The sequence below is a fragment of the Hippopotamus amphibius genome, chromosome 7 (assembly GCF_030028045.1).
Source record: "Hippopotamus amphibius kiboko isolate mHipAmp2 chromosome 7, mHipAmp2.hap2, whole genome shotgun sequence".
NCBI classification, from domain to species: Eukaryota; Metazoa; Chordata; class Mammalia; order Artiodactyla; family Hippopotamidae; genus Hippopotamus; species Hippopotamus amphibius.
Window position 1 is genome coordinate 20608176 of NC_080192.1, and position 24677 is coordinate 20632852.

The 24677-nt window shown below is 37.5% G+C and overlaps 1 protein-coding gene across 1 annotated transcript in view; it reads right to left on the reverse strand.

Moving 5' to 3' along the window:
- ANO4 (anoctamin 4) overlaps nt 1–24677 on the reverse strand; it is a 398627-nt gene that overhangs the window by 17926 nt on the left and 356024 nt on the right. Inside the window, exons 22-27 of the mRNA XM_057743345.1 lie at nt 24553–24610; nt 24316–24413; nt 22459–22601; nt 7991–8143; nt 6829–6976; nt 331–450 (exon numbers count right to left, since the gene is read on the reverse strand). Of these exons, the coding sequence (XP_057599328.1) occupies nt 331–450; nt 6829–6976; nt 7991–8143; nt 22459–22601; nt 24316–24413; nt 24553–24610 (720 nt within the window). The remainder of the gene's footprint in view (nt 1–330; nt 451–6828; nt 6977–7990; nt 8144–22458; nt 22602–24315; nt 24414–24552; nt 24611–24677) is intronic.

Sequence of the window (24677 nt, forward strand, 5' to 3'; positions counted from 1 at the left end):
GTGTAACAAGTTGTTTTTCTCTTGCTTCTTCTAATATTCTCTCCTTATCTTAACTTTTGACACTTTAATTATAATGTCTTAGTGTGGGTCTCTTTGGGTTCCCCTTACATGGGCTTCGTGGATCTGGAAGTCTGGGTTTCACCACAGAGATGATGTTTTAATTGGTCTGGGTGACAGCCTGGTAAAGAGATTTAAAAATTAATCTCTTTAATGCATAATCAAGTTTGAGAACCACTGCTTTAAATCCACTCAGTCAAAAAGGGCCATTGTCTGAGTGACACATCCCCATGGCAGAGCCAGCCCAGCTGAGGCTAAGAGTGCCATGCTTACCTACAGTACTTGAGAGGAGTCCCCGAGAACTCACTGCCATCAGACTCAGGCTCAGATCGGTTCTCAAAGTCAGATATTCGGAAAACAGACAAGCTGGCGTTCACATAGCCCACCATGCACCTGAAAAAGAAAACAGATCCTATAATTAAAACTCTGATCAACTCTGTACCCAATTCACCAAGTCTCTACTTCCTAGAAGTTCCTTCAGTTGTAGGTGCCTTTCCTGGCTCTGCCTTGTCATAGCACTCAAGTTGGAATACACTGAAAAACCCTGGGTATACTGAATGAGGATCAAGTCATTTCTTTTGTTCTAGTCCTTTTTTGTGCAGAATCGTCATCTAGATCATCACTACCCCAATCAATGCTTCAGTAAGACAGGTGAAAGCTTTGCATGATCAGCATAAATTAATGTCACCACTTCTTTCATTGATGACACATAAACATATGCACACATAATCACATTCCTTCATTAATGATTATCTATACTTTCTCATAATGCTCTGAATATAATTGGTGTGAATGTAACTCCCCCCATCCCCAACTCATATCCCATGCAACAGTCATGTTAGATTATGTTCCCTTCATGTATCATATGCTTTTATGCCTCTGCTCATGTTGTTTTCTCTGTTGGGATTCCTTACTCATTTGTTACAAGTGGTAATAGTGTCCATCCTTTGATGGCCAAGGGAGATGCCAGCTCTTTTGTGAAGATGTCATAATGGCCCCAGTCAGGAGACTCATTCCCTTCTCTCTCTAATGCCAGTATATTTATTTCATAATGGCCATAGAGCTTATACTAGAGTTGGCTGCATACATGTATGTCTTCTCCTTTGGACTATAATGGGCTTTTTGGTTTTTTTTTTTTTGGATCAGAAGAGTGTAATAGATATTTTGGTATCCTAGGACAGTCTCATGCAGTGTAGGAATCCAGTAAATATTGAAATCAATTTATTTGATTGGAGGGAAACTAAAATACCAGAGATTCTAGCAAGGTCTTTTTAAAAATTTTTTTTTCCTCTTTGTTGAAGTATGAATAAAAATATTGCCTGGACCTCCCAGGGATTATAAGCTTCTTGAGGACATGGGTTTCATTCTGTGCTGGGGGAGGGAGAAGGGGGGGGGATCAGTATATCACAATACAAAAAACTTGGGCTTTAGGGTCAAACTGTAGCTCTGCTGCTTTCTAGCCATGTAATCTTGGCAAATTATGCAACTTCTTTAAGCAACAAAAGTGCCACCTCATAGGGTCATTGTGGGAATGAAATGACATATGTAAAGCAAGTGATATAATGCTTAGCCTATAGCAAGATCTTAATAAATGTGAGTGGCTATTATTCATTTTATTTCATGTACCTAGCAGGTCAATAAATATTTAATTATTGATTGAAAGAATAAATCATGGTCTTCAGACTCTCTTCATTAACATGTCTGATGTGATTATCTGAAGTTGCTGAATACCAAACCCAAGTGATGACACAAACAGTTCTGAGAGCACATGGATTCTGTGTTTGTGTTGTCTTGCTCAAGACAAGTTACTCGTTTCATCATGGCCTTAAAATAACTAAGCAGAAGGACCCATTTGTCAACAGTCACTCATAGGTGAAACAAATGGTCAGTGTGTGTATAACATGCCCTACTCTCAGTGGCAGCAGGCCTCTCCCATCACTCCTGAAAAGGGTAATTTAAAATTATTTCTCCCTCATCTATGAACTGCCTAGGACATGACATGAAAACAAATCAGCGTCTTGATGATGATGAGCTGTCAGAGCGGGAGCCAGTTTTGTGAAATACAGACTAGAGCAGAGTCTTTTCAGGCACTGAGCTGTGGGAAGGGAAAGGTGCTCTGGAAACTGGCAAAAACAGGCCCAGATTGAAATGGAATAATTACAACCCCTCCTACACTCTTCTCTTACAAAGCAGCCCTGAGCTTTACTAAGATTAAAGTTGCTAATGGCTGCTCTGTTAAAAAAAAAAACAAAAAAACAAAAAAACTCAATTGAGAACCTAAATTTGAATGAAATACCTGTCTCATGGGCTGAATACCTTACACTCAAAATAAAAGGGATACATAGTTGAGCTATTTATTAAGTATATTAATGTAATGTCAGTCATGAGTGAAGTTGAAAATGTGCCTTTAGTGGGCAGGTACTCCTTCTGGGTGCAAAGCGTTACACATGGAACTAGTAAGTCTTCTTTCCATGTCATTTCCATAATCAGGGAAGAAGAGGGAATGCTGATACTGAATTTTCTAGGCATTTATCTAATTCTTATCCCTGTGGTAGAATCTTAGCTTGCCAGCATCAAACAGTTGAGCCCATCAATTCAGGGAAATGAGGTTTCCCACACTTCGTCGTGTAGAGTTCAGCCAATGGCATCAGCCAGTGTCAACTCAGCGACCTACTGTTAACAGCAGGAAGGCCTCGGGCAGCAGCAGATCCCATGTCTACTAGTCAATTTGCTGGCAGGAGGTCTATGTACCCTCGCTGTGACACACCCCCAGCTCCAAGTGAGACAGAGGAAAGATGCGGCTACACTGATGATCAGGGAGAAGTGAGAGGAATGGAGAAAAAAAAAGTATCAGACAAGGGAAGGGTTTCCTGGGAATATAAAATAATGAAGTCAGTCCTCTTAAGGGGCTGGCAGATGGCCTCTAAAGGCATTTCCAAGAAAGGAGATTCAGAAAAATATCTTATGAAAGGCCAGCATTGTTTGAATTAGAATGCATGCCTTTTCCAAGTAACTTCTGAGAAGACCACATTTATTTAACTGTAAGAATTCTGGTTTTAAAACCATTCATTCCTTACTGCTTCCCATCGTTTAACTATGGGGTGGCGTGGGAGCTGGGGAAAGGAGGAACTATGATCATTAAGATCATTTTCAAGGGAGAGAACAGAACCAGAAGTTGACTTTTGAGTTTATAGATTCCAGATCAAACTCACTGCAGAGTGTCTTTGAATTTTGCTATTAAATTTGCTTTTGAGGTTTTAGGCATTGTGACTCGAACAGCATGGGGACAGGGCTGAAAGGGCAAAAAAGCAAGGGGAAATAACATCAAGTTTGTGCATTTAAAGTCAGACATGTTTTTATATGCGGAATATAGAAAAACGGTACACATCAGCCAGTTTGCAAGGCAGAAATAGAGACACAGATGTAGAGAACAAACATAGGGACACCAAGTGGGGAAAGCGGGGAGGATTGAGGGGGAATGAATTGGGAGATTGGGATACCAAATTGTACACTCTAAATATATGCATTTTATTGTGTTAACTCTATCTCAATAAAAGTTCTTGAAGTCAGACGTGCTTTGTAAACAATAAATGACTATTTATAGATTAATTTGTAGATACATTTATTTATAGATAATAAATTAGGCTAATGAGATAAGCACAGAACTGGACTTCTGACTTGTTGCAATGAAAATGTCAGACATTATAAAAAGGGAAGGTTAGACCACTGTACTGTCAGCTTTATGTTTTGAAATACAATTTTGCAATTGGTTATGATGCTGATCTATTTAATTGATTTATAGTTGATATAAGTATAGTTCATTAAGATATTCATAGTTCATTCTGTGAAAATTTGAGCAGTGTCCTTGATCCAGTCTCTAACTCCTTATGATAATCACTATTTCTCCAGGAAAATCAGCTTGATTTATATCACTACATCAGGTATATAGCTCACAGTAATTCTAAGGCTTGCATATATCCTTAGAGAATGTTTCCAAACTCTAATCCATGTCTACCTGATAACAAAGTAATTACTTTATTGCATTCATTGAGGGTGAGGGATCAAATTGGTTATTTGTGCTTTCTAGAAAAAAAAATTTAGTTTTCTGGTTGAAATTTTAACTCTGATTGACAGAACAATTTTATAATATACATCTTCAACTTTACTTCACAATTTCTGTCTCCTGATGTCTGTCCAGAGGTGATGTTAATTAGTTCTCTGTGCTCTTTTCTAAAGGGCTCCTGGGAAATACCCTAAAACAGGAAGTGACTTCATTTTGTAAGCAATGAACAATCTGATCACAGGCAGCTGGAAAGACAGAATGTCTTTTAAGAGGAGAGATGAGAACATTTGAAAAATTCTTGTGTACCCACTGTGTGGAGACTACTGCCTCAAACCACAGTATTCCTTTCACATACAGATCTGGCTGAAAAATGAGAATGTCTTCTGCGCCGTGCTGCTGAAGACTCATCTGCTGAACATCCGTGATGGTGGAGAGGCTGGTTGGCATGTGCAGCCAGGAATAATTGAAACACACTGTCATAGGGACAAGGGGCCTGTGAACTGAATGACCCTAGACACAGGAGTGAAATTCTCATCCACGGAGGAGCCAGGGAAACCTGAAAGGTAAGGAGGCCTGAAGGAAGCCTGGTGTTTTGGAGAATGGTGATTGGATTGGTTGGAATACTGTTGATTTAGGGTCAATTTAAATTGAAATATGGTATTTGAAAAGCCAGATTTAATCATGAGTGGGATTTGACTCTGACTGCAAATGCTACCCCAAAAGTCTATGACGGCTAAAATTTGACGATGCTGCTCCTCTATGAAGTCAGTCATCTCTGAATCATTTTTAAATTAGAAAAAGAAAAAACCTAAAAAGGATAATAGAGTAACAAGTGGGGCAGAAAATAAGATTCATGAAGAAACAGACACAAATGTAACTATTTGAAAACAAGAAAAATGACCAATGGATTCGAAGATAAAAAGTAGATCTATAAATATTGAAGGTGGCAAAAGGTTCTTGAGAGAAAGGTTGTTTAAAAAAGAAAAAGGCCTGAAGAACCCAATGAAACTGAATTAAGGAGGCTATTTAGAGAAGTTCTAATCACCACGAACATTGTCTTAAATCTAATAGTGAATCAAAGCTTTAGAAATCTGACGGCTTATCAACTGTGCATAAATGGGTTCCCTCCAGAACAAGACAGGCTTCACCACATTTGCAGTAGAGGAAGAATGGAAACGACGGTCCAGATTTAAAGCCCAGGGAGTTGACTGTTAGATGAGTTGGATAACCACTTATTGGCAATGGCCCGAGGGCTGTGAGGTTCAGGATGCAGGGCACTGTCTGAGTCTAAGCTTTACCTTCATGTGGGCTCCATCAGTTACCCTGCCTTGTGATCCTGGATGTAACCTCTCTTCATCTCTTTCTGCTCTTCAAAGTGAGGCTAATCATGCATATCCCGCTCCCCACATTGTTTGGAGAATCAAATGCAAAATATACGTGAAAGTGGTTTGAACAAAGGTAAGCTTTTTAGGCTGAGTCCAGCAGAGAATGTTGACAACAGTTACAGGTAGAAAGATATGCATGCATAGTACAATGTGAGTCTTTAAATCTCTCTTAAAATGGGGTGGTATGCTCACGTAAAGTGGCTGGATAACTAGTGTTTAATGGCCGGGTGTGAGTGTAGTAAAGAACTTTATAGAAGCTTCCTCAAATAGGTGGAGTTTGAGCGTTATATCTCATGCAGTCATCTATGCCTTAGAGCATTTATGTTGGATAAATAATGAAACCGGACCTAGGCCAGGTGTGCATGAATGTGGCTGACTTGATTTTGGTGGCACTGTACTCCTTGGGGGTTGATTGAATTATAGTGGCTATAGAGGATGAATTAGTTTGGCTCAGGCTAGTAAACTAGGAAGCAGGTCTGCTTATATGACTATGCAGTAGCCTAAGTGAGAGGATTGGGGCACTGCAAGGACCCTATGATCTCCACAAACATTCCACTCTGAACTACAGACTTTTTTTGACATTAGCCAAACAGAGTTGTTTTATTTTTTCCCATTAAAGTATGTTAGGACTTTTTAAATCTTTTTTTTTAATGGTGTAGAAATGAAAGCCAGAGGACACGTTATTATTTTGCTGAGGCTTTATCTGACCAGAAACACAGAGCTCTGGCTTTGGGAGCCGTTGAGGTGATGCCATGGAACTGAGCTCTCAGGGAGTCAAGTTCACCCAATTTTCCTGTGGTAATATAGACACTGGTCAAGTCAGTCACCAGGAAAGAATCATTCAGTTACTTATTCCACAAATATTTATTGAATACCTTGTGAGTACTTGGCACATGATTGTACATTTCCTATGTAAAATTTGCAGAGTCTACATATAATGACACAAGGGGAATCAAATTATAACTATACTTTTATAAACTCATAAAAATGGCATAACTATACATCATGTAACACTTTTTTTGCTACACATATTAGCATACCACACACTGAATTCATGGTGGGCAGGAGGGTGGAAAATGATTAGTTGCTTTTCTCACATTGGATTCCATCTAAAACTTGTATGACTTACAACCCTTCAATAGATCAGAATGTGTTTTCTTTGGCTGAAAGCATTATTATATCGTAATTCCACCTCCCCACTACAGGCCTTCTGTCCTGGGCTTGTGTCCCATGTACTCCAAGGCAAAGGCGTCTGTCTGAGTGTCCAATAGCACACAATGGCTAGGAAATGGGGATTTCATGATGGCTTTATGGCAAACTTACTTTTGCCCAGCTTCTCCTTGGCCTGCACAAGGTCCATACTTATAAGCATACACCAAGCGAGGGATAAAGTCAGATGTGATCGCTATGACGAATGCATTTGTAATAACAGAGAGAATTCCAATGCCTTCAAGAATTCCATACCAAATTCCTATTCAAAGAGAAGTGTTGAATTAATTTCAGACACAAGAGCAGAGGTAAGAAGTATAAAAACAACTGGGGTAACTAATTTTCAGTAGTCCTTTCCATGGATCCTTCCACCATCCCAAATACTGATACTTGCAACCAGGAGGAAGAATGTGTACCTGCAAACACCTCGGCACTGAAGGTGTTTTCATGGAGGTGCCAATGCTCATGACTTAAAACTCAGTCAGGTTCAGATATAAGTAGAGACTGTTGGTCGATGATAAGGCACCAAACACTATCTGATAAGATTGGCACATGCAGTGTCAAGCTGCCACCAGACTGGGAGCTGCTTAGGGGTACGTATAGGGTCTCTCCAATTCATCTTTATGGACCAAGTTCCTGATGCACTAACCCACAGTAGGTGCTCATTGAATGTGTGTTTATTTTATTGGGAGGTTCAAAGACCACCAAGTTAAGCACATCTGCACTGAATTCTCTTCCACACACATTCGCTGAGCACCTGCCTGCTCTATCTTCAGCACTGGATGCAGAAATGAATAAAAGACAGTCTCTGATGTCCACCAGCTTTTGAGAGGCTGCACCTGATTCAACTCAGCATCTCTAGTCAAAAACCAAAGGCCATCTTTGCCTCTAGAAAAACTGGTTCATGCTTCCTGTGACTCAGGCAGACATTTAGGGAAAAGCAAAACAAAGTTAAGCAAATGGGAGATCTACTTGAAAAAGGAAATAGGTGGTAATAAATCAAATTTTTAGATTCTAAAGTCCTAGGATAGAAACAACCAAATTGAGAATCTATTTAAGCACAAATTCTCTAGCACTGGAAATTATAAATTTCCAAATAGGTAGCTGTACTTGTTATCTAATATTATTTAAAGTTAACATAATTATTCTTTTGCAAGAGTTAGTTGAGTCATCTTACATAGAAAACCATACATAAAAATCTAAAGTTGGCAGCTGTTTTTATTTTATCCACCAGATGGTTAATATCTTTTAAAAACACCCCCCAAATCCAACTTACCTATGTCTTTGGCTCTTGAAGCTAAAGGTCGCCTCCACTGTGTAACAAATTTGTAAGCGTCAAGTCGAATTTCAATTATATTATTCAGTAAGGCCAGAAGTGGTGCTAGGGGAAAAGCTGCCACAAAGATAGTTGTAAATCCAAACTGAAGAACTAGAGAAGGAAAAAGAACAAAGAGTATTGGTTTTCCAGTACTATTTGCAAAAGGATAATAATCTGAATGTGTCATTGTTTTAACCTATATTTTCTCCCAAAGCACAGGGAACATCTCTTCCAGAGAGATGGCCAGGACACTTGAAAAAGAGGTATTCTCTGAGCCTGGAAGCAATGGCATCCTAGAAGCAATGATATACCTAGAGTCCAGATCTTATTTGCTTAATACTATTCTCTATTAAAAGGGACCAGGGCACCTTGGAGAAATGTTTTGATTCCAGAGCTATGGCAGGGAAAAGACAAGGTTAGCCTGGAATATCTTGTGATACCAGAAAGTTAGGAAGTATCTGAGAAATGCTGGGGACACATCAGTAGGACACAGGACAAACTTGAAGGTGGTCCCAATGGCCAAAGCTGAAAAAAATTTGTACAACAAAATAAATAAGGATAGTATTGGGTTACCCAAAAACTAAGTATCCAAGTCCATACTGATATAAATACAGGTATAAATATATACTGAAATAAATAAATGGGGGGGGTAAGGGACAGCTCTTCCTTATGATAGTATGCTAATTAATAAGTTTAGAAGGAATGAGTAAAAATAGGAAATCACCATTAGGCAGACACCACAGTAGTAATTGTTGCAGGCAAGAACCATCAAAGAATGTTAAACTTAGTAGGGGAAATTATATTGAAAAAAATGATTTGTACATTCTCAAAGTGTCTCCCTACATGATAGTAATTACAAAGGAAACAATAGTATCCATACTATGGAGAAACCTAATAGACATCACCTTAACCAAGTGATCCAAGTTAATATCACCAGTAATAAGACATATTGACATCATAGCCCCGAGATGATGCACTGAGGAGGCTACAGTATCCTTTCTGTGGAATTTTTGCCAAAAATGCATAACCTCAACCTAGTCATGAGAAACCATTAAACACAAATGGAAGGACCTTCTAAAAAGCTAGTAGTCTTAAAATATGTCAAGATCATGAAAAATAAAGACAACTGTCATAGACTAGAGGGAACAAAGGAGACACAACTAAATGTAATGTCGGATGCTGGATGGATCACAGACAAGAAAAAAGTGGAAAAACAGGCAATATTCAAATAAGATGATTAGTTAACAGTACTGTATTAATGTTAATTTTCTGGCTTCAATGTATATGTAGGATGTTAACATTAGGAGAAACAAGGTGAAGAGTATTTAGGAACTCTGTACTATGTTTGCAACTTTGCAAAATCAAAAGTTTTAAAAAAGGCAGTCCCTGACGCAAAACCAGATGGCATAACTGAAAAATTTTTAAATGTAATTTACTGGGCACCATGAATTCCAAAAAAGCACTTGGCTGAATGAATGAATGTATATTTTCTACTGTTTTTACTTTTTAAACTTCATTTTAGAAAGTACCAACAAAACAATGACTAACACGTACACCATTTCCAATGTAACAGGCACTGTTCTAATTACTTCACCTATTTTTAACTGAGTTTTCACAACCACCGTATTATGTGGATACTATTATCCTTATTTGACAGCTGAGGAAACCGAGGCACAAAGAAATCAAGTAATTTGCCCAAGACACATCACTAAGAAGTGATTCTAACACGGGTGATACAGCTCCAGAGTCCTGAAGAGTCCATTTATCTCATCTCTGTGACACTGCCACCTCCAGGTGTCCCCTATCTTAGGTCACATTCATACTCAGTGCCTATGCTGCGTGGCTCTTCAACCACCAATAGACACGGGCATTCCCTTCAGCTTTTCCTTTGGTCCCATTTTTCTCCTGACTTCCCTCTTTGCTTGGGTGAGTCCATCTACTCTCATGACTTTCTTATCTGTCTGATGAGGATTCTCTCTCTCTCTCTCTAACCCTGACTCCCATCAGGGAATTTCCAGTTGTCTGCTGTTATGCTACAGAAGCAGCACTTTCCAAACCCATCTCTCAATCTCATCCTTAAAACTGCTCCTCCTTTCATGTCCCGCTTTCCCACCTCCCCTCAGAGCTGTCGTACATAAAAACCAGGTGTTAGCTAGCTCAGCCTTGAGAACTATTAGCCTCCAAGCTCCAACAATTAATTACCCTTCAAAAACGTCTGTTGTCTCTTCCTCCTCTCCACTGTCCCCACATCAGACTCTGATTCTGTCACTGGCTTCTTTGCCTCAGACTTTGACCACCTTTCCCCATAGCCCTACCATCAGTTGGTTATACTCAAGATGTTGCAGTCTGTTCTCATTGCCTGTAGACGAAATTCCAAACTTTTTGCTGTGCCATTCAAGGGTCTTCCAACCTCATGTCCAAACATGCCCCATGACCCTGACAGGTTTCCCAGACAATCCTTTACTTGGCCACATTACACTTCTAGTTTTATGGGGTCATGTCATGTACTTAGTGTTTCTGTTTATACTCTGGTGAAATTCGATTCTTCTCCAAGGGTAAGCTCAAATATGCCCTCTTCTGGAGCCTTCCTATAATTGCAATTAACTACTGCTTCCTCTGTAGCTCCCACAACTCTGTTTACCACAGAGCTTATTTTGTCTTGATTTTATGGCTCTTTGCCAGCACAGTGTCAGCTCTCATGCTTAAGTCTTTGATCCATTTAGAGTTAATTTTTGTGAGTGGTGTAAGATAGGGGTTCAATTTCATTGTTCTGCCTGTGTTTATCCAGTTTTTTTTCCCAACACCATTTGTTGAAGAGACTATCCTTTCCTCCTTGGGTATTCTTGGCTCTCTTTTCAACAAGTAGTTGACCGCATATGCAAAGGGTTTAATTCTGGGCTATATATTCTGTTCTAATGGTCTGTGTGTCTAATTTTATGCCAGTACCATGCTGTTTTTATGTTACTCTAGCTTTGTCATATAGTTTGAAATCAGTAAGTGTGATACTTTTGGATTTGTACTTTCTCCTTAGGATTTCTTTGTATATTTGGAGTCTTGTGGTTTCATACAAATTTTAGGTTTGTTTTTTCTATTTCTGTGAAGAATGCTATTGATATTTTGATGGAGGTTGTGTTGAATCTATAGATGAGTTTGGGTCATATGGACATTTTACAATTTTCTTCCAGTCCATGAACAAGAGATGTTTCCCCACTTGTTTTTGTCTTCTCCAGTCAGCAGAGTCTTATAGTTTTCATTGCACAGGTCTTTCAGTTGCTTGGTTAAATTTATTCCTAGGTATTTTATTGTTGTTGATGCTGTTGTTAATGGGGTAATTTCTTTGTCAAGTATTTCATTGTTGGTGTATAGAAATGCAGCTGTTTTCTGTATATTGATTTTATATCCTGCAATTTTATGAAATTTGTTGGTTAGTTCCAACAGCTTTTTGATTGAGCCTTTGGGATTTTCATATACAAAATCATATCATCTGCAGATAGTGACAGTTTTACTTATTATTTTCTGATTTGGATGCTTCTATTTCTTTGTCTTACTTAATTACTCTAGCTAGGACTTCCAGTATCATATTGAATAAGAGTGGTAGGAGTGGGTATCCATGTGTTGTTCCTGATCTTAGAGGAAAATTTTTCAATTTTCTCCACTGAGTATAATGTTAACTGTGAGTTTGCTGTATGTGGCCTTTACTATGTTAAAGTTGTTTGTTCTATAGCCAATCTGTCAAGGGTTTTTTTTTTTTTTCTTTCTTTAATGAAAGGATGTTGAATTTTGCAAATCTTTTCCTGCATTGAGATAACCATATGATTTTATATTTCATTCTATTAATGTGATATATTACATTAAAAATTTGTGTAACCAATTTTGTATCCCAGGGATAAATCCCACTTGGTTGTAGTGTACAATTGTTTTAATGTGTTCTTGAATTTGGTTTGCCAAAATTTTGAGAATTTTGGCATCTATATTTGTCAGAGATATTGGTCCAAAGTCATCTTTTCTTATAGTATTCTTATCTGGCTTTGGTATCAGGGTAATGCTGGCCTTGCAGAATGAGTTTGACAGTGTTTTCTCTTCAATTTTTGGTAAGCGTTTGAGAAGGGTTAGTATTCTTCTTTAAATGTTTGGTAGAATTCACCAGTGAAGCTGTCTGGTCCTGGGGTTTTCTTTGTCAGGAGACTTTTGATTACTGATTCAATCTCTTTACTCATTATTGTTTTTTTCAGATTTTATATTTCCTGCTGATTTGGTAGGTTGTGTGTTTCTAGAAATTTATCCATTTCTTCTAGGTTATCTAATTTGTTGCCATATAATTGTTCTTACTTATATTTATTTCTGTAGTATTAGTTGTAATGTCTCCGCTTTCATTTCTGAGTCCTCCTGTTTTTTTTTAGTCTAGCTAAAGGTTTGTCAATTATGTTGATCTTTTCTATTTTTTTTCTGATCTCTATTTCATTTATTTCCATTCTTATCTTTGTTATTTCCTTCCTTCTGCTAACTTTGGACTTAATTTGTTCTTCTTGTCCTAGTTCCTTGAGGTGTAAAGTCAGATTATTCAAGATCTTCCTAATTTCTTAATTATGCATTAATTGATACAAACTTTCCTCTCAGAACTGTTTTTGCTGCATTCCATAGTTTTGATATGTTGTGTTGCCATTTTCATTTGCTTTGAGATTTTCTTAAATTTCCCTTTTGATTGCTTCTTTGAGCCATCAGTTGTTCAGAAATGTGTTGTTTAGTTTCGATCTACATGTTTTTAGATTTTATACCTTTCTTGTAGATTTCTAGTTTCATACCATTGTTGTCAGAAAAGACAGTATGACTTCAATCGTCTTATATTTGCTAAGATTTATTTTGTATCCTATCATCTGATCTATCCTGGAGAATGTTCCATGTGCATTTGAGAATAATGTGTATTCTGTTGCTGTTGGATGGAGTGTTCTGTATATGGCTGTTTAGTCCATTTGGTTTAAAGTATGCCTCAATTCCAAAGTTTCCTTTTTAATTTTCTGTCTGGATGATTTATGTATCACAGCAGGGTACTGAAGTCTGCTACTATTATGGTATTGTTGTCTATTTCTCCCTTCAGATCTGTTACTATAGTTGGCCCTTGAACAACATGGGGGCTAGGGCCCAAACCCTCTGCACAGTTGAAGGTCCATATGTAACTTTATAGTCAGCCCTTTATATACACAGCTCCACATCCATGGATTCAAACAACTGCAGATTGTGTTGTACTGCAGTATGTATTTATCGAAAAAAATCCTCATATAAGTGGATCTGTGCAGTTCAAACCTGCTGTTCAAGGCTCAACTATATTTGCCAAATATAAGTGTTCTGATGTTGGGGGCAAATATATTTATGATCATTATATTTTCTTGGTGTACTGACCTCATTTATTATATATGACTATTTGTCTCTTCTTACTGTTTTTGGTTTGAAGCCTATTTTGTCTGATATAAGTATGGCTATCTCCCCTTTCTTTTGGTTTCCACTTGCCTGAAATACCTTTTCCATTCCTTGACTTTGAGCCTATGTTTGTCTTTAGACCTGAAATGTGTCTCCTATTGGCAGCTTATAGTTGCGTCTTTTTAAAACACTTTTATTTTATTGAAGTATAGTTGATTTACAATGTTATGTTATTTCTGCTATACAGCATTCTTCTTCAAATTCTTTTCCATAATGGTTAATCAGAGGATATTGAATATAGTTCCTTGTGCTATACAGTAGGACCTTGTTGTTTACCCATTCTACATGTAATAGTTTGCATCTGCTAATCCCAAACTCTTAATCCATCCCTTTCCCAACCCTATCCCCCTTGGCAACCATGAGTCTGTTTCTGTTTCATAGATAAGTTCATTTGTGTCATATTTTAGATTCTACATATAAATGATATCATATGGTATTTGCCTTCTCTTTCTGTCTTACTTTAGTTAGGATAATAATCTCTAGGTCCATCCATGTTGGTGCATGGCATTATTGAATTCTTTTTTATGGCTAATATTCCATTGTATACATGTACCACATCTTCTTTATCTATTCACCTGTCAATGGACATTTAGGTTGTTTCCATGTCTTGGCAATTAGGGATAGTGCTGATATGAACATAGGGGTGCATGTATCTTTTTGAATTATAATTTTGTCCCAGGAGTGGGATTGCTGGATCATATGGCAGCTCTATTTTTAGGTTTTTGAGGAGCTTCCATACTGTTTTCCATAGTGGCTGTACCAATTTACATCCCACTAACAGTGTAGGAGTGTTCCTTTTTCTCCACACCCCCTCCAGCATTTATTATTTGTAGACTTTTTGATGATAGCTCTTCTGACCTTCATGGTAGTTTCGATGTGCAATTCTCTAATAATTAGCCATGTTAAGCATTTTTTCATGTGCCTATTGGCCATCTGTATGTCTTCTTTAGAGAATTGTTTGTTTGGGTCTTCTGCTCATTTTTCGATTGGGTTATTTGCTTTTTTGTTGTGTTGTTGTTGTGTTGTTGAGTTGTATGAGCTGCTTATATATTTTGGAAATTAAGCCCTTATTGGTTGCATCACTTGCAGATATTTCTTCTAGTACGTAGGTTGTCTTTTTGTTTTGTTTATGGTTTCCTTTGCTGTGTAAAAGCTTGTAAGTTTGAATAGGTCCCATTCATTTATTTTTGCTCTTATTTCTGTTGCCTTGGGAGATTATGAGTTGGGTCTTATGTTTTCATTTATCCAAGCACTCTGTGCCTTTGTATTCATTAGTTTAATCCACTTACATTTAGAATGATTATTGGTATGTAATGACTTACTACTGCCATCTTATCATTTGCATTCTGGTTGTTTTATATTGTTCCTTTTCCCCTGTGTTTCTGCCTACCTTTGTAAGTTGGTAGTTTTCCATGGTGATATGCTCAGTCTATCCCTTTTTATGTTTGTTGAATCAACTCTAGACTTTTGCTTTGGGGTTACCATGAAGCTAACATACAATATGTCATAGATAAAACAGTCCATCTTATGCTGATAGCAACTTATCTGCATTTGCCTACAAAGGCTCCACCCTTTTACATTTTTGGTATCACAACTACTTTTTTCTATTCTGTGCATTTGTTAACAGGCTGTAGTAGCCATAGTTATTTTTAATGCTCTCAATATATCATTCTAATACACAGTTACAGTTTTCTGACTATTTATTACCTTTATCAGAGTTGTATATTTTCATGTTTTTATGTCATTGATTAGTGTCTTTTCATCTCAGCTTGAAGGACTTCTTTCAGCATTTCTTGCAAGGCAGGTCTAGTGGTGGTGAACTCCCATAAGGCTTTGGGAAAGTCTTTATTTCTCCATATCTGAAGGGTAACTTTGCTGGATAAAGTATTCTCGGCAGTCAATTTTTATCTTTCGGCACTGTGAATATGTCACTTTACTCTCTAGGATTTCTGCTGAGAAATCCACTGACAGCCTAATTGGGGTTCCTCTGTAGGTTACTTTTCCCCCAAGCTGCCTTTACAGCTGCCTTTAAGATTCATTAAAATGTGTGATGGTTTCACTGTAACTTGTCTTGGATAAGGTCTTTTTGCATTTGCATTGAGATAATAGGGTGTTCTGCTAGCTTTGTGGACTAGTATGTCCCATTTCTGCCCCAGGTTTGGCAAGTTCTCAGTTATTTTTTAAATAAACTCTCTGCCCCTTCTCTCTCTCTCCCTTTCTTCTGGTACACTGATTATTCTTTTTTTTTTTTGGCACATGGGCTTAGTTGCTCCGTGGCATGTGGGATCTTCCTGGAGCTGGGATCGAACCCATGACCTCTGCATTGGCAGGCGGATTCTTAACCACTGTGCCACCTAGGAAGCCCTGATTATTCTTATATTTGTCTTCCTGATCAAATCTGATCGTTCTCATAGGGTTTCTTCACTTTTAAAATCTAATTTCTCTGTCTTTGGACTGAATTATTTCTATATTCCTGTCCTCCAAGCCATTTATCCTTTCTTCCATCTGGTCTGTCCTGTTACTTGTGCTCTCTGTTGCATTCTTCATCTCATTCATTGAATTATTCAGCTCCAGTATTTGTTTGGTTCTCTTTTATAATTTCAATCTCTTTGGTGAAGAACTGCTTCTGTTCATTAATTTTATTCCCAAATTCATTGAATTGCCTTCCTGTGTTTTCTTGTAGCTCAATGAATTTCTTCATAGCATCTATTTTGAATTTTCTCTTAGATTGCAATATTATTTTTCTTTATGTAACACTATTTCCTCGATTTTTTTCATAGTGTTTGCCCATATGTATTTCTGCTTTCACATTTGAAGTAGCAGAAACCTTCCCCAGTTAAGAATTTATACTTACTAGGCTTCCAGCCTATTGAAAGAAACAAAGTAATTTTTATTGTATGCCAGACATATAGAAGCTCTACATCAGGGGACAGCCAACTATAGCCTGAAGGCCAAATCTAGATAGCTGCTTTGTTTTTCTTTTTTTTAAACCCACCTTTGATCTGAGAATGGTTTTTAAGTAGTTATATAAATACTTATGCAACCATTTAAAAGATAATAGCCTCAATCTTGCCTCTTGCCCCCCATAGCCTAAATTATTTGCAATCTAGTCCTTTAAGAACAAGTTATTGATCTCTGCTCTCAGTAATGTTCTTTTCTATCAGAAAAAGTTCCTCATGTTTCCCTTATGCAGCTAAAGAAGGAGATGATCACTTCAGTGTGGTCATGCATTAAGCCAGGCTGGTACTGGGGTGCAGTTTTTGTAAAGCTCAGTCCACCTTCCTGGCTGTGACTGAGAACCTGGTGGGCCCTTATCTCAGCCCTGAAAGGCCACAAGAGGCTCAGTTCTGTCCATGGGGAAGTTTTAATGTTAGTTCCTTAGGCTCTTGCTGATCACATCTTCAAAATATTACATTATTAGAGATAAAGAATAACTTTAAATAAGATAAAACTTCAACTCAACAGTAAGCTATAATAATCCTAAATTGTTTGCACATAACAACACAGCAGCAAAAATATATAAAATAAAAGTTGACAGAACTAGAAGGAGCATAGGATAAGTCCACAATCATACTTGGGAATTTTAACACCCTTTTCTTGGAAACTAGTAGATGAAATAGACAAGGTTTAATAGGACATATAAGATTCAAACAACACAGTTAAACAATCTTGCCAAATGACAGACTTAGTACATTGTACTCAACAATTGCAGAACACACTTGAAGAACTTATCAAAATAGACAAAATGCAGGGGCATGAAGCAAATCTTAGCATAAATTAAAGGACTAAAATAACAGTATCTTTTGATCACAGCAGAATTAAATTAAATGACAGAAGAAAAAAAAAAGGTTGATGCCAACTGGAGACAAGATGGTGATGTAGAAGCATTGGAGTTCACCGTCTCTCACGAAAACACCAAAATCACAATTAACTCCTGAACAACCATCAACAAAAAAAGACTGGAACCTATGAAAAAAGATGTTCTACATCCAAAGAAGAAGCCACAACAAGACAGTAGGATGGGTGTGTTTGTGATACAATCAAAGCTCATAAATGCCAGGTGGGTGACCCACAAACTGGAAAATAATTATATCACAGAGATTCTCCCACAGGAGTAAGTTATGAGCCCCATGTCTCTGGGGGCCTCATAACTCTGGGGGAACTGGCATTGGGAGGAGGAACCCCCAGGGCATTTGGCTTTGAAGCCCAGTGGGGCTTGATTGCAGGAATGCCACAGGACTGGGGGAATCAGAAACTCCACACAGGGTCTCATGTGCACTGGCACTCAGGAAAAAAGTGACTTCATAGGAGCCTGGGCCAGACCTACCTGCTGGTCTTAGAGGGTCTCCTGGGGGGGCAGGGCATAGAGGGAACATACCTCAACATAATAAAGGCCATATATGACAAACCCACAGCTACTCAAGGATGAGAAGCTGAAAGCGTTTCCTCTAAGATTAGGAACAAGACAAGGATGTCCACTCTTGCCACTTTTATTCAACATAGTTTTAGAAGTCCTAGCCAACAGCAGTCAGAAGAAAAAGGAATACAGATTGGAAAAGAAGTAAAACTATCACTGTACTGTCATGCAGATGACATGATACTTATACATAGAGAATCCTAAAGATGCTACCAGAAAACTACTAGAGCTCATCAATGAATTCGGTAAGGTTTCAGGACACAAAATTAATACACAGAAATCTCTTGCATTCCTATACACTAACAATGAAAGATCAGAAAGAGAAATTAAACAATCTCATTTACCATGGCATCAAAAAGAATAAAATACCTAAGAATAAACCTACCTAAGGAGTCAAAAGACCTGTACTCTGAAAACGATAAGATGCTGATGAAAGAAAATGAAGATGATACAAATGGATGGAAAGATATACCATGTTCTTGGATTGGAAGAATCAATATTGTCAAAATGACTATACTACCCAAGGCAATCTACAGATTCAGTGCAATCCCTATTAAATTACCAATGGCATTTTTCATAGAACTAGACCAAAAAAATCTTAAAATTTGTATGGAAACACAAAAGATTCCAAATTCTGAGAAAGAAAAACATAGCTGGAGGAATCAGGCTCCTTGACTTCAGACTATATTACAAAGCTACAGTAATCAAGATAGTATGGGTACAAAACAGAAATATAGATCAATGCAACAGGATAGGAAGCCCAGAAAGAAACCCATGCACCTATGGTCAATTAATCTATGACAAAGGAGGCAAGAATATACAGTGGATAAAAGATAGTCTCTTAAATAAGTGGTGCTGGGAAAACTGGACAGCTACATGTAAAAGAACATTAAACTAGAACGTTTTTTAACATCATACACAAAAATAAACTCAAAATGGATTAAAGCCTAAATGTAAGATCAGATACTATAAAACTCTTAGAGGAAAACGTAGAACACTCTGACATAAATTGCAGCAATATCCTTTGGATCCACCTACAGTAATGGAAATAAAAACAAAAATAAACAAATAGGACCTAATTAAACTTAACAGCTTTTGCACAGTATAGGAAACCATAAACAACAAAAAGACAGCCAACAGAATGGGAAAAAATATTTGCAAATGAATCGACTGACAAGGGATTAGTCTCCAAAATATACAAACAGTTCATGTAGCTCAATATTAAAAAAAAAAAAAAACCCAATCAAAAAATGGGCAGAAGATCTAAATAAATATTTCTCCAAAGAAGACATACAGATGGCCAACAGGCATAAGAAAAGATGCTCAACATCACTATTTATTAGAGAAATGCAAATCAAAACTACAACGGGGCATCATCTCACACCAGTTAGAATGGGCATCATTAGAAAATCTACAAACAGTATGTGCTGGGAAGGGTGTGGAGAAAAGGGAACCCTCCTACACTATTGGTGGGAATGTAAATTGGTACAACCACTATGGAGGTTCCTTAAAAAATGAAAAATAGAACTACCATCTGATCCAGAAATCTCCCTCCTGGGCATATATCCATAGAAAACCATAATTTGAAAAGATATGTGCACCTCAATGTTAATTGCAGCACTATTTACAATGGCCAAGACATGGAAGCAACCTAAATGTCCATTGACAGAAGAATGGATAAAGAAGATGTGGTACATATATACATTGGAATATTATTCAGCCATAAAGAGAATGAAATAATGCTATTTACAGCAACGTGGATGGACCTACAGAATATTATGCTTAGTGAAATAAGTCAGACAGAGAAAGACAAGTGCTATATGATATCACTTACAAGTGGAATCTAAAAAAGATGATACAAGTGAACTTATTTCCAAAACAGAAAGACTCACAGACTTCAAAAACAAACTTATGGTTACCAAAGGGGAAAGGTAGGGAGGAGGGATAAATTAGGAGTCTGGTATTCACATATACACAGTGCTACATATAAAATATATAATCAACAAGGACCTACTGTGTAGCACATGGAACTCTACTCAGTATTCTGTAATAATCTATATGGAAAAAGAATCTGAGAAAGAATGGATATACATATATATATATATAACTGAACCACTTTGTTGTACACCTGAAACGAACACAACATTATAAATCAACTATACTCTAATTGTAATAAAAATGAATTTAAAAAAGTAACTATAGATAATATGTAAATAAATGGGTATTGCTGTGTTCCAACAGAATGTTATTTACAAAGCCAGGCAGTGGACTGACTTTGGGTCTGAGGGCAGTAGTGTGTTAACCTCTCATCTATATAGATTGGTTACATTTGTGCATAAATTTGTGAATATTCATTGATCTGTACACTTTTGATTTATATGCTTTTCTCACATATACACCTACTTCAGTGAATAAAATTTAAAAAATATAAGAAAGCAAGAAAGTCATTAAGAAAATAACAAAAACAGGGCTTCCTAGGTGGCGCAGTGGTGAAGAATTTGCTTGCCAACGCAGGGCACACGGGTTCAATCCCTGCTCCAGGAAGATCCCACATGCCGCGGAGCAACTAAGCCCGTGCTCCACAGCTACTGAGCCCATGTGCTGCAACTACTGAAGCCCACGCACCTAGAGCCCGTGCTCCACAACAAGAGAAGCCAGGGCAATGAGGAGCCTGCGCACCACAACAAAGAGTAGGCCCCACTCACCGCAACTAAAGAAAGCCTGCGCACAGCAAAAAAGACCCAACACAGCCAATAAAATAAATAAATAAATAAATAAATAAATAAATTTATAAAAAAAAAAGAAAATAATAAAAACAACAAGAACAGAAGCAAGCAGTTAGGATTCATCAGTCTGCTTGGGATGCTTCTTCTGAGATTCATTTCTTGCTGCAAAGATACTATAGTATTTAGAGCACTACCAGTTCTAACCACATAAAAGCTTCTTTTCAGCCACTCTCTATACCAATGTTATTGTTCATTTCCTACTTTATAGGAGAAGAATCCATTAAGAGACCTCCAAGTGGTTAGTTCTCTTAATGAATTCCCTTTATTAAGTTTTATTATTAATGCTCAAATTGATTTCTTCTCCAAGTTATATCATTCTGCCATGCTATAACTGAAACTCTAAAAACATCAGTAGATACTTAGGACATAAGCCATCTAGGAAACATTAAGCATCAATTCTACTACTTTAATTTTCAGATTTGCCCAGAAAGAAGTGCTTCCTTCAGAAGTAATGCATCTTGCCCCTCTCTACCCCTACTTCCACCCCAATGTTACAGAGCTTAAACATAATTAGAAAAAAAAGTTATCCACACTCAGTATATCTGCTAAGGGATTTTGTTAAGCTTTTCTCCCCCAGGACATAAGAATAGAAAAATAGTAATAATGATATGGATAACATATATCAAGTACATACTGTGAGGCACGCATTGTTCTAAGCCCTTACCATGCATTAATTTATTTAGTCCACACAAAGATGCTCTTAAGTGGTTACTATTTTTATCCCCATTATAGAGAAGAGGAAAATGAGACAAAGAGATTAAGTAATTGCCCAAGGTTTCACAGTTGATAAGTGAAGGGCTGGGATTTGAATTTAGGTAATCTGTTTCTAAAGCCCATGCTCTCAGGTACATGCTAAAATAAATAGCTTGGATTTGATTATAGAGAAATCAAACTCCTTCAGTATAAGTGTAGCATAGCTTAAGCATTCCCAGCTTCCTGACACCCCAAGAGAAATGACTGTCCCCAGTCTACTCCGTACTGACTCACATTGTAGCATCTATGCCACTTTGTTGCACTTACCTTTTATATCTCTGACTTCCCCCACTGTGCACTCTTTGAGAGCTGGGACTGCGCCTGAGTCCTTCTTGTATCTCTAATGCCAAACAATGTCTGCCTGGACATAACATGGCTCAAAAAATGTCTGCTGAATACAAACTAGTATACGAGGGTGAGTCAAAAATTATCCACACTCTGGCTGTAGAATTTATAAAAGTTTTAATATAACTGGAGTGCAGATAATTTTTGACTCACTCTGGTATATAAAATAAATCAACAACAAGGTCCTACTGTATAGCACAGGGAACTATATTCAATATCTTATAATAAATTATATTAGAAAAGAATATGAAAAAGAATATATATATTCTTTTATATATATGTATAACTGAATCACTTTGCTGTACACCCAAATCTAATACAACATTGTAAATTAACTATACTTCAATTAAAAAAAAGATGTCTGCTGAAGGAATCACACCATGAGTGATCATGCCTTTTCCTTTGGTTCACCAAGTTTTCCAGCTCATTTTTTCTGGTGATTTATTGTAAAGGACAGGATACAATGTCATGAAGAATTTGAAGTGACTTGGCACTATTTCTATCAATTGGGCTTCTAAAGTAAGACGCTCTTCCTCTGCATAGCTCCAGAATCCCCCCACACTAATGGGTGTATGTCTAGTTAAATGTAGCTACTAGAAATTTAGAATATACATGTATGATTAATAGGAAAAAATAGGATATTTTCATACTCATTTCTAAGTATTCATCAAAGAGTCCGTAGGCATTCATTGGCTGAAGGTTGTAGTCCTTCTCCCATTGTGGGAAACTTATTTTCCTTTCAGGCCCATGTTCTTGTCGTACTTTTCTTCTAGTCCACCAATTCTGAATTAACCTGCACAACAAGATCGATGTATTAAAAAAATATATATACATATAATTGTTCATAAGACTTAAGTAATAAGAAATAGAACCATAGAGTTAGACTATAGAACCAGAGCTCAAAAAAACTTAGGACAGGCTGCCAAGAAACTAAAGCCTTGGATTAGGAAGGAAATAACAATGGAAGCTACATTTCAAGCATCTGTACTTGCAAGTGAACAGCATGACTGATTAATTTATTTTAATCATTTATGAAACTGTCCCCTGTTCAATGTTGCCTCAAAGGGCTGGGTAGAGGACTAAGAACATTGATAAACTGCTCCCCCAGTACAAAGGCAACATCAGACCTCTGAGAAGATGGTTTGGTCTAGCTCCTTAGTCGAGGACCTATGAGCAGTCTTACCACGGGGTGTTGACCTGCATACTCTGACTCAAGGGCCCTAGAAGATCTGAAAATCCACAAAGTCTTCCTCCTCTCCTGGCACACAGAAGCCTGCAGGTCCACAAGCTTTTGGTCTGAGCTCAATGGGGGCTCTGATTCCCAGTAAAATGCATCTCACACTGGTGAGGTTAGTACATTAGTCCTTAGCAGTGTTCAGAAGTGCATCTTATGATATGAAACAGGTTTGAAGAATTGGGGGGATGGTCAGGTGCTGCAGGGGGCAAGGAAAAAGTTGAGGGGTATACGAGAGTAGTGATGCCAAAACAAACATGAAATGAAGGAAATAAGGGGATGCGTAGACAATTCTGTCTATGTCACAATTTTGCTCTATGTCCATATTAGAAGATAAATATAGCTCCCTTGACATCTATGACATTTTGGTAAGTTATGGATGATACTTTAAAAGAGAATATAATTTTTCTAAGTTTTTAATTTTATGCTTTTTTAAAAAGTTTTATAGAAAACATCAAATACTTGGAAGAAGTTTTCTAAAAATAAATCTAAGAAGAGAAAATTACGGGCATTGTTTCTGACAGGGAGCAAAGAGAGGACATTTCAAAGTGAACCAAGCTCCAGCTAATTGTTCTGGCTGAGTGGTCCTCCCTGAAACCTGAAATTCTCTATGGAGACACTTGAGCTGACATGGAAACCTGTAGGTATAGAATTAAAGCAGAAATAGAAATGCTGTTGATTTATGTCCCTTTAAAACTTAACTGACCAGAACTGAGCAAACACGGCCAAATTCAAGGTTATCCTTACAAAGGTGATGCAAGTTTTTGCCCATTGCCATCAACATAAACTGTTATCATTAGGTGATGATATTTTTACTGGTTAGGATACACTTACTTAGAAATACTCCAGTTTCTTTTTTGAATCATTTTTTTAGGTCTCCTTTCCATAAGTTCCTTTTCTGTACAGTCTGAATTTAAGGTAGTTTAAAGAAATTACCATTTCTGATTTATCATAGGGGTTGGGGAGTAGAGACCTAGTTAATGTGTCATCATCATTTAAAGCAGCTTGGAAGCAGGTATCCAATATTTAGGGCCCACAGAGACTTCTTAAAGAATATTCACTTTTGTTCATGCGATTTGTGCTAAATCTTCCAAAAGAGCCAATGTTTATTATTTTCATGATTTGTCTTTGAATATCTAAGCATGAAGGCATAGCTCCAGGTATATGCATGGGCTTAACTGCTGAGTCTGCATTGCTTATCTTACTTGCCACACCTAGAAAAGCCAATAATGAGACATGCTGCCTCTCTAGTATAGATATCTAAGGTACTTACGGGTAGCCAAGTTCCATGAAATTATTCCAGGTCTGCTTTAGCACCATTATAATACCCATTTGCATACAGAGATCAATAAGGCATCCACTAGGGTGGCACTGCGAGGTAAGCAAACACAGAAATTCAAGAATCAATGGACAGGAAGAAAGGCTGTCTGGTTTCTAATCTGCACAACGTTGCCCCAAGCCTATTTAACGCAAGTCTGTAGGAAACAAGGAATGATGGGAGAATACAGACCTCTTCTAGTCTCCACCTGTTTATCAGCCTCAAGTAGGCACCTGGGTGTCCTGTGAATCTTCAACACACACAGAAAAACAAACCATTAGCATCCTGTAGCCTTCAGTGAATATTATACTCAGATT